This window comes from Lepidothrix coronata, unplaced genomic scaffold, assembly GCF_001604755.1.
Source record: "Lepidothrix coronata isolate B3197 unplaced genomic scaffold, Lepidothrix_coronata-1.0 Scaffold52, whole genome shotgun sequence".
Taxonomy (NCBI): Eukaryota; Metazoa; Chordata; class Aves; order Passeriformes; family Pipridae; genus Lepidothrix; species Lepidothrix coronata.
In genome coordinates, this window is record NW_016690232.1 from 1,207,443 (window position 1) to 1,219,886 (window position 12,444).

Consider the following 12,444-nt stretch of genomic DNA (forward strand, 5'->3'; position numbering starts at 1 on the left):
CAGAGTGCAGGGTGTCATTTGCCTTGGGATGACGGTGTGATATTCCCCAGCCCCTTGGTCCCAGAATTTTAGTCTCCCAGTTCCCAAGCTCCTGCTTGAAGTGTACCTCTTCATTCTGCAGCCATTGCCTGCCCAGTCCTCAGTGCTCCAGACTGGGGAGAACTGAACTGCTCCCATCTCCACGGCAATTTTACCTTTGGCTCCACGTGTGCCTTCTCCTGCCAGACGGGGTTTGTGCTGATGGGGCCGGAGCGTCGGGACTGCACGGCCATGGGGACATGGACTGGAGACATCCCACACTGTGAAGGTACTGCTGCTGTCACAGGCCTCTGGTTGACCATGGAATGTTCTCCAGTGTCGTGGTCCTTTCATTCCAACAGTTTATCCTTGTACTCCCCAGACTCCTGCTTGAAGTGTGTCTCTGTTCTTTCAGCCATCACCTGCCCTGTGCTCAATGCACCAGACCAAGGAGAGTTGAACTGCTCCCATCTCCATGGGAACTTCACCTTTGGTTCTACATGTGCCTTCTCCTGCCAGAAAGGGTTTGTGCTGATGGGGCCAGACATCTCTGAGTGCATGGCCACAGGGACCTGGTCTGAAGACACTCCACGCTGTGAAGGTAGAGCTACTGCTAGAGCTCAAGGTGTCACTGGCCTTGGGGTCACACTTGGGTTTTTCCAAGCCTCTCAGATTGAACAGTTTAGCCTCATAGTATCTAGGATCCTGCTTGAAGTTTTTCTCTATCCTTGCAGCCACTGCCTGTCCAGTGCTCAATGCTCCAGACTGGGGAGAGCTGAACTGCTCCCATCTCCATGGGAATTTCACCTTTGGCTCCACGTGTGTCTTCTCCTGCCAGATGGGGTTTGTGCTGAAGGGGTCAGAGACCCGTGAATGCATGGCCACAGGGACCTGGACTGGGGACACCCCACAGTGCAAAGGTAGAGCTGCTTCTCAAGGTGTCACAGGCCTTAGAGTGACCATGAGATGCTCTTGGGTGTCTTGGTCCTCTCATTCCAACAGCTGACCCACGTAGTCCACAGACTCTTACTTGAAATGTGCTTCTTTACCCTGCAGCCATCACCTGCCCAGTGCTCAGTGCTCCAGACCAGGGAGAGCTGAACTGCTCCCACGTCCATGGAGACTTTGCCTTCAGCACCATATGTACCTTCTCCTGCCAGATGGGGTTTGCACTGGTTGGGTCAGAGAGGCGTGAGTGCATGGCCACAGGGACGTGGACAGGGGATGCAACACGATGTGAAGGTAGAGCTGCTGCTCAAGGTGTCTCAGGCCATAGGTTGACCTGGGATGTTCTTCAGTGTTTTGGTCCTTTCATCATAAGAGTTTAGCATTGTAGTCCCCAACCTCCTTCCTGTTCTTTTTTGCCATGCAGCCATTGCCTGCCCAGTGCTCAGTGCTCCAGACCAGGGAGAGCTGAACTGCTCCCACCACAATGGCAGCTTCACCTTTGGTTCCACATGTGCCTTCTCCTGCCAGACAGGGTTTGCACTAGTTGGGCCAGAGAGCCGTGAGTGCATGGCCACGGGAGTCTGGACCGGGGACACACCACAATGCAGAGGTATTGCTGCTGCTCAAGGTGTCACATGCCTCAGGTTGACCATGGGATGTTCCACAGAGGACCCTCTTGGTCTTCTTGTTCCAACAGTTTAGCCTCATAGCACCCAGGCTCCTGCTTGAAAACGTCTCTCTGTCCCTGCAGCCATTGCCTGTCCAGTGCTCAGTGCTCCAGACTGGGGAGAGCTGAACTGCTCCCACCTCCATGGAGACTTCGCCTTTGGCTCCATGTGTGCCTTCTCCTGCCAGACAGGGTTTGCACTCATGGGGTCAGAGAGCCGCCAGTGCACAGCCACGGGGACATGGACAGGGGATGCCCCACGTTGTGAAGGTAGAGCTGCTGCCAGAGTGCAGGGTGTCATTTGCCTTGGGATGACAGTGTGATATTCCCCAGCCCCTTGGTCCCAGAATTTTAGTCTCCCAGTTCCCAAGCTCCTGCCTCAAGCGTACCTCTTCATTCTGCAGCCATTGCCTGCCCAGTCCTCGGTGCTCCAGACTGGGGAGAACTGAACTGCTCCCATCTCCATGGCAATTTCACCTTTGGCTCCACGTGTGCCTTCTCCTGCCAGACAGGGTTTGCACTCATGGGGTCAGAGAGCCGCCAGTGCACAGCCACGGGGACATGGACAGGGGATGCCCCACGTTGTGAAGGTAGAGCTGCTGCCAGAGTGCAGGGTGTCATTTGCCTTGGGATGACAGTGTGATATTCCCCAGCCCCTTGGTCCCAGAATTTTAGTCTCCCAGTTCCCAAGCTCCTGCCTCAAGCGTACCTCTTCATTCTGCAGCCATTGCCTGCCCAGTCCTCGGTGCTCCAGACTGGGGAGAACTGAACTGCTCCCATCTCCATGGCAATTTCACCTTTGGCTCCACGTGTGCCTTCTCCTGCCAGACGGGGTTTGTGCTGATGGGGCCGGAGCGTCGGGAGTGCACGGCCATGGGGACATGGACAGGGGATGCCCCACGCTGTGAAGGTAGAGCTGCTGCCAGAGCTCAGTGTGTCGTTGTCCTTGGGGTGGCACTAGGATGTTCCCCAGCCCCTGGTCCCAACACTGTAGTCTCCCAGGCTCCTTTCTGAGGTCTGCCTTTTTACCCTTGCAGCCATCAAATGCTCAGCACTGACCACCCTGAAGATGGGCCAGGCTTCCTGCTCCCACCCGTTTGGGGACTTCACCTTTGGCTCCACGTGTGCCTTTTCCTGCCAGAAAGGGTTTGTGCTGATGGGGCCAGAAAGCCGCAAGTGCACAGCCATGGGGACCTGGACTGGGGACACCCCACAATGCAAAGGTAAATCTCATGATCTCACACCTGTCTGGGAGTGCTCTGTTGTAGCAGACTGCTTTCCCCAGTGCCTCAGTCTATGTCAGTTCATCCCCTGGCTTCCCAGCCCAAGTGTCCCTGTCTCACTACCATCAGTCCTGTCCTCTAATACTGCTGCTGTGCTTTATCTCCAGCCATCAGCTGCCCAGTGCTGGACCCCCCCAGCAGAGGCCAGCTGAGCTGCTCTCACGTTCATGGGAACTTCACCTACAACTCCACGTGCACCTTTTCCTGTGAGGAGGGGTTTGTTCGGATGGGAGCAGAGGTGCTCTGGTGTGAGGCCACAGGGAACTGGACCAGGCATCCTCCTGTCTGTGCAGGTATGGTGGGACCCCCTGCTCCTCTAGTGCTGCGGGGGGGTCCAGCTTTCTTGCAAGTGCATCTTGAATGTGGTGAGGGCACTCCAGGGGCTGAGAAGTCCTGGCAACTTTCTAACTTGGAGGTCTGTGGATCTGTTTCAGAGGATGGTGCCTTCTTAAAGCAAGTCCTGGCTTACAGCAGTGGCACAGCCCTGACAGTAGCTGGTCTTGTGCTCTCTGGGGGGCTCATTGCCATCCTTGCCAAGCGCCTCAGTGACAGAGGTATGGAAACACCTCCCACAGCCCACAATAGCTTTGTCCAGGGGCTCTCAGGCAAGGTGGTTACAGAGTCCCTGGGGAGGGTGGGATGATCAGAAGAGTTTAACAGTGTGACTGCCTCAATCCAAGTGTCTTATTTGCTGCAAGTTGCATGGTTCCGTGGCAGTTTGTTGAGCTGAAAGTGTCAGCAGCCAGCTTTGGAGGGTAGAGCCAGATAAACACCCTCACTGTGAAGAAGACAGGAAATGCTTCTGCCCCTCCCCGCTCCATCCCATACTTCTGCTCCAGCTTTTCATGATCTTCACTAAACATCTGGTTTCTTCTTTTCTATCTGTTCTGTCCCCATGGATATTTCAACACCATTATCAGAGGAGAAGAAGAAGCTCCTGAACCCCACCAGGTGAGAGCCATTCCCTGTGACTCTCACAGCCCAGTGGTCACTGTTGTCACTCAGATCTGCCTGTGTGAGGCTGCTTTTATATGCAGTGGGAGCATCTTGGGGGCTGACAGGGCTGTGTTAACACCTGCCCTTCCCACACTCCTGCACTGTCCAAGGTGACACCCTTGTGTTTGCCCTGCAGTGACCTAGGATCACCAGGCATCTTCACCAACGCAGCATATGATGCCAACCTGTGAGGTGAGTGCTGTCAAGACACAGCACCCTGTTCAAAATTCACCTGAGCAGCCATCCTCCTGGCTGGAGTGCTCCCAGGTGGGGACATCCTTGGGGACCAAAGTGGGTAACACCAGCTCCATCTCTTCTGTGCTTCCAGCCTGCCCATGACTGAACCCCACTGTGTCCCCCAGTGCTGCAGGCCCAGCAGGAGCTGCTGCTGGGGCCCAGAGGGACTCCATGCCTAGAGCTGCAGCCCAGACCAGTGCTGCCTGTGGAGACTGTGCCCACACTGCACATACCACCAGGAAGGGAAGCTGCCACCAGGAAAGGTGGCTGGAGACCTGTCTGGGGCCATGGGCCACTGTCTCATGTGGGCAGCCTGCTGCTCAACCCCTGGACGTTCCCTGTGAATTTGGACATTCCCCCTCGGCTGCCCCAGGGACAGGCTTGTGTCAGCAGGGCCCAAATAAATGCCTGTGTCCAACCAGTGTCTCTGTGTGCTTGGGAGGGGGGGAAGGTCTCCATCAAATAGTGTGGCCAACAGGACCAGGGAAGTGATTCTTCCCCTCTAGTCGGTGCTGCTGAGGCTGCACCTCGAGTACTGTGTCCAGCTCTGGGCCCTTCAGTTCAGGAAGGACATTGAGGTGCTGGAGCAGGTCCAGAGAAGAGCAACAAGGCTGGTGAAGGGACTCGAGCACAAGTCCTATGAGGAGCAGCTGAGGGAGCTGGGGCTGTTCAGCCTGGAGGAGGCTCAAGGGAGACCTCATCACTCTCTACAGCTCCCTGAAAGGAGGTTGTAGCCAGCTGGGGATGGTCTCTTCTCCCGGGCAACTAGCGACGGGACGAGAGGACAGAGTCTTAAGCTGTACCAGGGGAGGTTCGGGTTGGATATTACGAGGAATTTCTACACAGAAAAGACGATTAGACATTGGAATAGATTCCACAGGGTGGAGTCACCGTCCCTGGAGGTGTTTAAGGAAGGAAAGACTGGATGTGGCACTCAGTGCCATGATGGTGCTGGGTCACACATTGGACTCAGATCCTAGCTGATTCTGTGACTCTGGGGGGTGGGACAGCGAGCCGCGGCCCTGTGAGCCCCGTAAGGGCCCCGTAAGGGCCCCGTAAGGGCCCCGCCCCGCCCAGTGTCCGGCGGCGGCCGCCGTCGGGGGCGGTGCTGCCGGAAGCAGACGTGTGTTTCGGGAGGAAAGGGAAGCGATGGCGGCGGCCAAGGCCGAGTGGGAGCCGGCGGGGCTGCTGCCGGCTGCGGGGGGCGGCCTGGACTGGGGTGAGCGGGGCTGGGGGGGCCGAGGCGGCGCGGGGTTCCCCGGCCGGGTCGGGCCGGCGCTGAGCCCCTTGTCTCTCCCGCAGAGGCGGTGCTGGGCGAGGAGCTGAGCGAGCTGCTGGGCGCCGCGGCCCCGAAGGACGAGCCCGACGTGAGTACCGGGAGGGGACGGGGGCGGCGGGGGCCGGGCTGCCCGTTCGGCCAGGGGGGTGACCCGCGGGGATCCCCCCGGGGCAGCCCGGCAGGAGACCGTGGTTTCCCGGCCTTCACCCTGCGTGAGTCATTGGGATATCGATCGCTTAACAAACTGTGCGTCTCAAGGCCGGAGGTTGAAGGTGTAAAGGGGAGAGTCCAAGGCGAGAGCTGGAGGTGCCGTGCCCAGGAGGGGCGGTGCTGTCGCTGCCCCAGGGAAGGTGAACCCCGCAGGGCAGCGCTGCGGGAGGGGAGAAGCGTGGGCGCGTTACACCTGCATCCATCGGGGCTCGGCTTTACCACCCTGCCTGTTAGATGGCTTCGTGTTTTCTGCTTTACTGTAGGATTTTCTCCAAAAACCTTTGCTTGCAACCTTATGCATTAATCCCCGTGTATTTTGCTGTCCAGCTGCACATACCACTTTTTCTTTCCCTGGGCACCTGTCTCGTGGATTCTCCATTCCATGTTCTTCCTCTTGCCTTCTCTGTGTTCACTGTGTCCTGACTCATCTCCAGCACAACCCCTGGATTATCCAACATAAATCTCAGGCACTAAGAGCCTTCCTACAGGTGTTGTAGAGCCACTGACTGGAGAAAACGTTGGAACTGCATGATTGTACAAGGGAAAGGTAGTGCCCGTCAGCAGGTTGGCATTAGTTGCCTGTGTGGAGGCTCTTACTGCACAGCTCGGGCTGTGGGTTTTTGTCATTCTTCCTATCAATGTACTCTGATGAGCTTTCTCTTCATTCTGACTTGTAAGTAGTAACATCTGTGCAGACTTTTTGAGCCTCCCTTTGCGCCCAAGTCGAGAATGTAAGGAAAAGGTACACTTGCAGGATGGTTTTTAGTAAGAAAATCTTTGCCGTGTGTTTGTGTGAGTTGGGTATGTCATGTTTGTTTTTTTCATGCAAGTGCTCATAAAATGCCACATTTGCATAGAGAACTGGGACTTACAGATGCACAAGCACAAAAAAATGGAGCAAAACTCCCAATTGTTGTTTTAAAGGTCCCATGATAAATCATATGTATGAAGTGATTTTAATCTTTTTTTCTTGTTTGTTTGTTTTTATTTTTGTTGGAAAAGGAAATTGGGGTCCTTGGCTTTAGAAAATGATGATGTCAGTTTATTCAAATATAGGGAGACCTTATATATACTGTTCATCAAGTCTTAAACAAATCAGTACTTGTGTCTCTTTTCCTTCTGGTAAACCGTCCCTAATGGTGCTTTTGTTTATAAGATGCTTTGAGATGTAATGATGGAAGGACATTAAATAAATTTTTCAAGGCAGACCTGTGTTTTGTTTGAGGTGGTTCAATGAGTGGACTTAGAATTTTTGGTTTAGAAACTACCAATAAGGGTATGATAATTAGTGATGGTCTTAAACTGACATGCTCCTTTCCTACTGGTCTAAGGTTTAAAATAAACCTTGTTTTGTATGTTCCAGTTGAGAAATTCTCCTTTAAGGACTTTTATCTCTGCATGCCTTAAGGCAACTGAAGTGGTAGTTGTATTGTTTGGTTTTGCTTTCTGGAGCTGTAAGAATGTGCACATAATGGTTGGTGGTGTCAATGTATCTTTCTTTTTGTCTTGTCTCTTTTTCTGAACTGTCATTTCAGGAAAATGATCTCTATAACTTTCATTTTGATTTGGATTTGATGTCTTGGGACTCAGACCTTTGGAATATTACAGGCCATGCTTATACAGGTAATTAATCTTCTGTATTTTGCAGGTGTGACTCTTACCCCTCTGCCCCACAAGGGTGAGCTGTTACAACTTAGTGGTAACTTATGTGAAGCTATTCACTTCCCTACAGCTGTGTTATGAGAAGTTGTGCTGTGTAGGGCAGATACAGCTGGCAAGGACTGCCCTACAAGCTAAGCTGTTTAGTACCTTTAGTTTCACTATGTTTTCTGCTGTGCTTTGCTTCAGGAATTAAATAGCTGGTGTAGAGCAGTGTGTTCTTTACTGATCTCTCCTTGCTAAAAACTTGTGCAGTAAAATTTCCTTATCTGCCTCTTGCAGATGACAGTGTGAAGACAGAACCCTTATCACCAGCCACTTCAAACTGTTCGGTCCCTTCTCCGTCGTCTGTGGACTCTCCAGTGCAGAATGTGCCTGTATGCAGAAACCTCCATGTGATACATATAGCAACAAAAGCCCAGTGATTTACTTTTCTGATCAAATTCGTGGCATAAGAGGAAACATTTTTCCAACCCGTGCAAAAGCACCTTTCCTTCAATGGCGTTTTCTTACCTCTCTGTGACCCATTCGAATGAGAGCATGTTCAGTTCCGTTTCCTCAGTTATGTTTACTAGCCTGGTTGCCAAACAGAATGCCTTCTAAAGGCTTCTGAGTCTAGCAGTTGCTGGCCTCTGCCTTGCACTGCTCTGCTGATGGGCAGAAGTACTTGTTGGGGTTTTTTTAGTGGTACTTGGCATTGACCAGGATAAAACTGCAGAACAAAACCTTTCTCCTGTTTGCTGCAGCAGCAACACAGAAGTGATGAAAAGCAGATATACTCTGAAGTGCTAGTAGACACTTCTTTGTGTTTCTGAAGCATTAATCTCATGTACTTTCTGTCTGCAGGATGATGTGGACTTCAGCTGTAGCTCCCAGATGTCTCCCGTCTCTCTCTACAGCAAGAGCTGCAGGAGCCCTGCATCCCCCGAAGGAGATGGGGGGAAGAAGCCTGCTGTCAGCATCTCTTCTCGATCTGGTATGAGAGATAGAGCTACTTTGATCCCATAGATAGTATGTGCTTTACTTTGATCCCATAGATAGTATGCGATTTACTTTGATCCTATAGCTAGTACTTGTGTTGTATATGAATGATTAACTAACAGACTATAGATATCCTGTCATTTCTGACTTGAATTTTTGATCAGATATCTTTATTTTTAACAAATATTATAGATAGGTAAAATACCCCCATACCAAAAGCCATTTTATTATTGCTTGAATTCTTTATTTTATGCCTTCTGTTCTGACTTTTTTTCCTTTTCTAGGAAATAATTCTGTGAGGAACCTGAAGAGGTGTAGTCAGACAGTGTCCAGGCCTTTGATACAACCCAAACCCCTTTTGCCTGCTGTGCCTGAAGCTCAGGCTAACATTGGTGTCCCAGCTAAAACCATCATTATTCAGACTCTTCCCATGCTTGTACCACTGCCAAAGAGTCAGCCAGTTGTTAACATTCAGCCAGCACCTCCTAAAGGTAGGTGAATTGTCCTGACTGAGCCAGGTCTTGGGGGTAACTTTGTCTGTTCGGGTTGGCTGACAGAATGAAGTGAGGTTTGGTGCATGAAAGGGAAGGGGTAGGAGAAAAAGGGGTCCTACATGCTTGGCTGAAAAAGCTTAAGGCTGAGAAGGTGGCCTTACTCCTCTCATAGAGTCCTATGAGAAAAAATCCTTACCTGGGTGTTACTTGGAAAGGAAGACACTGGATTATAATAATTCCGTTATTTGGAATGGAAGACAGAGACTGTGCTGAGCTGTGGAGATAAAACTGCTGATTGGGAAAGATCTGTAGGGACCCTCTGCTGTGCTCTGCTTGTGATGTCAGGTGGTGCATAATGTGGTTACAGTGCTGTTCTGTTGTAACCAAAGGAAGGTCCAGCAGAATCAGGGTGGGTTGAATGAAGCTGGAAAGTTTGGGGAAAGTGGTAAAAGCTTTTTTTTTTTTTGCCCGCATGAAACTGCCACAGGATGGTGGGAACATGAGTTTATGGCTTTTTATCTCTCTAAACAGCATCAAATAGAATGCTGTGAAATCTGCTAAAAACTGAGAGCTGTGTCAGAGGTTAGAAAAGTTCCTTACAGCTGCAAGCTGATGCAAACTAGAGGCAAGTGATTTCCTGTCCCCTGATAATTCTTCATGCCTGCATAAGCCTAGGTCACAGTCAAAGCATAAGTAATTTCACAATCCCTAGAGTTTTGTGCAGTAAGGTTATTTGGGTGTTAACGTGATGATGAAGGTGTACTTGTGTTTGTAAAATGCCAGTGTGGGACTAGTGAAAACATTTAACCCAAAATTCATTGTCAAATTAATGAAACGTTTTGTATCCCTCCAACATATACTTTATTCAAGGCAATTTGTCATTAAGGAAAAAAATCTAGTCATCCATGAACAATTCCTGAAGTTGCCCTGTAACCGATTTTGGAAGTAGCTTGAGCCTTCATTTCTGAATCCAAAGCCTTATTTCAGTCTCCAGCTGAGGCTGTGGGGACATTGCTTGCGTTGCAGGAATTGTCAGATGCAGTTGCTCGTTTCACCAGCTGATGGCCACAGTCCCTTGCGGTTGAATGCCCAGGCACTGAGGCGTGGAAGGAAAGGGAGACAAATTGTTAAGGGCATGTATCTAGAAATTATTGCAATAGTGAAAAATTTGTCTTCGTTACTAATTGCTCTTCCATCAGGAGTTCAGCCAAATCTGGAGACACTGACGTTTGTTACAAAGTGCCTAAGATTGTTAGACTGCTTAAAACACAGGTCAGCACAGTCAGCGTGACCTAATTCTTATTCCTTCTGATGTTCCAGCTGATAAAATACCATCTGGAATAAGGAATGTTGGAGATAGGGAGTTTTTGGATGTAAGTATAGTACTGTGAAGATCAGCTTCTCCTTTTCCCTGAAGAAAAGTCAGGGCAGTAGTTTCTGTGAGACAGTATAGAGGAAATACTTTTGGGAAAGTATTTCCATGTGATGTTTAAGTGGTGATATGTTTAAAAATTCTATTGTGCCGCTTCCATAATGAAAACCATAAGGATCTTTTTTCATCCCCTGCATATGACAGGTTGGAGCTACCAGTTTGAAATATCCCATTATCTTCAAAGGAGCATGAGAAATCGTATTTTTACAGTCCCTTTTATAAAACCTTAAAGGAGAAAGCATGGTCTTAGAGCATCACATCCTTTATACATAAAAAAAAATTTGAAATAGTCTCAAATTCACCGTTTAAGGTTCTTAAATAGGGTACTAGTAACTCATCGTGTCTTCAAGACTGTGTCTGCAAAAAAAAGGGAGATCTAATCCTGCACCCCATACATAAAAGATCTTGGCACTAGGTGTATTACTTCATTTTTTGCCTTCCAGAAGATTGGGTAAATGCTGTAATACAAATGTCGTGCGTTTTGGTTGGAATGCTCAGCTGGAATGTGCTGTTTCTGAAAGCTGGCGAGGTCATCCTGTTACAAAGGATTAGAGAGACGTTAATATGTTTTCAGACAACAAAATATTACTCAAGCACCTGCTTGAGTTAAATGTAGTTGTTGGACTGAAATTTCTTGGACGTGACTGTTTTTAATTCCATTTCAAAGTCTGTCAAAATTACCTCATTTTTTCTGCCTGCTTTTCTTTAAACTCTGTTCAGCTTGTGCATAAACTTTCTTGCATAAAACATTTTTTAAAACAAATGGTCTTAGTGTGAATTGAAGCTTTAGCATAAGTTTTGAAAGTGTAACTTGCATTGTTCTTTTTTGTTCATCTTCTATCTCTATGTTATTTTGTATCAGTCAGTCTAGTATGAGTCAATTCTGTGTAGTAAGTTTTCCATTGAATACAGCAATAAAGTAGGTATGAACAAAAGGGAGAAGGAGGATTGAGGAAAGCTGACTAAGTTCTTTGAAAAAGTTGTCCAGAGTGCTTCAAGTGTTAGCAATACTGAAATGAGTAATGTTTATAATAAGTGTTGGATTTTATTAACTTTGAAGAGCTTTTGGGAGAGAGTTTGATTTATTGGATCCCTTTAATATACGTAATTTTAGTTTGCAGGATGGATTAAGAATCCTGCAAACTTTTAAACTTTTTTTTTCTGTTCCTATTCTGTGCAATATACTAGTGGATTTGAGATAAATTGTGCAAGGCAGGTGGGGAAGCAAGGCTTTCTACCTCCTCTGTCAGTATGCCCCTACAAAGTGATGGTGTACAAATCCACTCCATAGGTGCTGAGCTCTGCTGTTTGTTCTTGTGTTCCAGGTCAATCAGTGGTGCTCCCCCAGCCCTCCGTGGTGCAGCTTCAGGCTTCTGGGGTGCTTCCTGCTTCCCAGCCAGTCATTGCTGTCACTGGAGGGACCACACCACTTCAAAACCACACGGTGAATGCGTTGCCTCCAGCTGCTGGAAATGGCTCGACAAGTGGGAAAATACCAGTGACTAAGCCCTTGCTTCAAGGCAGCACACCAGCAATGGGGCTGGATGTAAGTTCTGACTGTGTGTCATAGCTGATAACCAAGGCTTGGAAACAGCTCTCAGTTACCTATTGTATAATAGGTATTGTGGCATCTAATGGGATAACCAGATCCCTTCAGAGTCTCAGGGAAACTCTAATAGGATTTCTAACAGTAAACAGGGAGTCTGGCAGCTTGGCAGAGAACGGGGATGAGCAGCTTGATATCTGCTGGCCTACCTGGAGTTGCAGACCAGGGATGCAGGCGTAGCAAAAGACAGTGATGATACATTTTTTCCATCATTTTTCTTCTCAAGTGCAAGCTCTCAAGGTCTCTTACATACAGGAAGATATATCTGATTTTTGATTAGTGCTAAACCATTTTTCTAATCCATATAATAAAAACACTCCTTTTGAAATAAATGAATTGGAAATGTCACTGTGTAGTTCTTTTTCCATCCCCCTTTATCTCCCCAGATTTTACGTATGATTTTTAGAAACTTCAGGTATTGAGTCTCATATGAGCCTAATCTCTTCAGGCTCCCTTTTGGTCATATACTGTATGAGTAGAAAAGGTGTAAGCTCTCAACAATCCCTGTGCAAATAAAGAAGTTTTTCCATAGTAGCTCACAATAAGCAGTAGGTGTAAACAGAAATAGCTTTTGATATGTGTGGGGTTTTTTTTCCTCTTTCAGCTTTGACATCTTAACTAGATAGAGAGCTGG

At 48.7% G+C, this 12,444-nt stretch overlaps 2 protein-coding genes across 3 annotated transcripts in view; both read left to right on the forward strand.

Annotated features, from left to right (window-relative positions):
* LOC108497845 (P-selectin-like) overlaps nucleotides 1-4,538 on the forward strand; it is a 10,543-nt gene extending 6,005 nt beyond the window's left edge. The window contains 14 exon segments of the mRNA XM_017815896.1: nucleotides 122-307; nucleotides 434-619; nucleotides 753-938; nucleotides 1,075-1,260; nucleotides 1,391-1,576; nucleotides 1,718-1,903; nucleotides 2,038-2,223; nucleotides 2,358-2,543; nucleotides 2,671-2,856; nucleotides 3,024-3,209; nucleotides 3,351-3,470; nucleotides 3,837-3,867; nucleotides 4,049-4,104; nucleotides 4,241-4,538. Coding sequence (XP_017671385.1) covers nucleotides 122-307; nucleotides 434-619; nucleotides 753-938; nucleotides 1,075-1,260; nucleotides 1,391-1,576; nucleotides 1,718-1,903; nucleotides 2,038-2,223; nucleotides 2,358-2,543; nucleotides 2,671-2,856; nucleotides 3,024-3,209; nucleotides 3,351-3,470; nucleotides 3,837-3,867; nucleotides 4,049-4,103 — 2,066 coding nt within the window. The 3' untranslated portion in view covers nucleotide 4,104; nucleotides 4,241-4,538.
* A 708-nt stretch (nucleotides 4,539-5,246) lies between these two features.
* The window catches only part of ATF6 (activating transcription factor 6), a 77,575-nt gene continuing 70,377 nt past the window's right edge, over nucleotides 5,247-12,444 (forward strand). For both annotated transcript variants that reach the window (XM_017815894.1, XM_017815895.1), the window contains exons 1-7: nucleotides 5,247-5,368; nucleotides 5,452-5,516; nucleotides 7,174-7,261; nucleotides 7,580-7,674; nucleotides 8,144-8,273; nucleotides 8,563-8,769; nucleotides 11,530-11,750. In XM_017815894.1, the coding sequence (XP_017671383.1) occupies nucleotides 5,299-5,368; nucleotides 5,452-5,516; nucleotides 7,174-7,261; nucleotides 7,580-7,674; nucleotides 8,144-8,273; nucleotides 8,563-8,769; nucleotides 11,530-11,750 (876 nt within the window). In that variant the 5' untranslated portion in view covers nucleotides 5,247-5,298. The remainder of the gene's footprint in view (nucleotides 5,369-5,451; nucleotides 5,517-7,173; nucleotides 7,262-7,579; nucleotides 7,675-8,143; nucleotides 8,274-8,562; nucleotides 8,770-11,529; nucleotides 11,751-12,444) is intronic.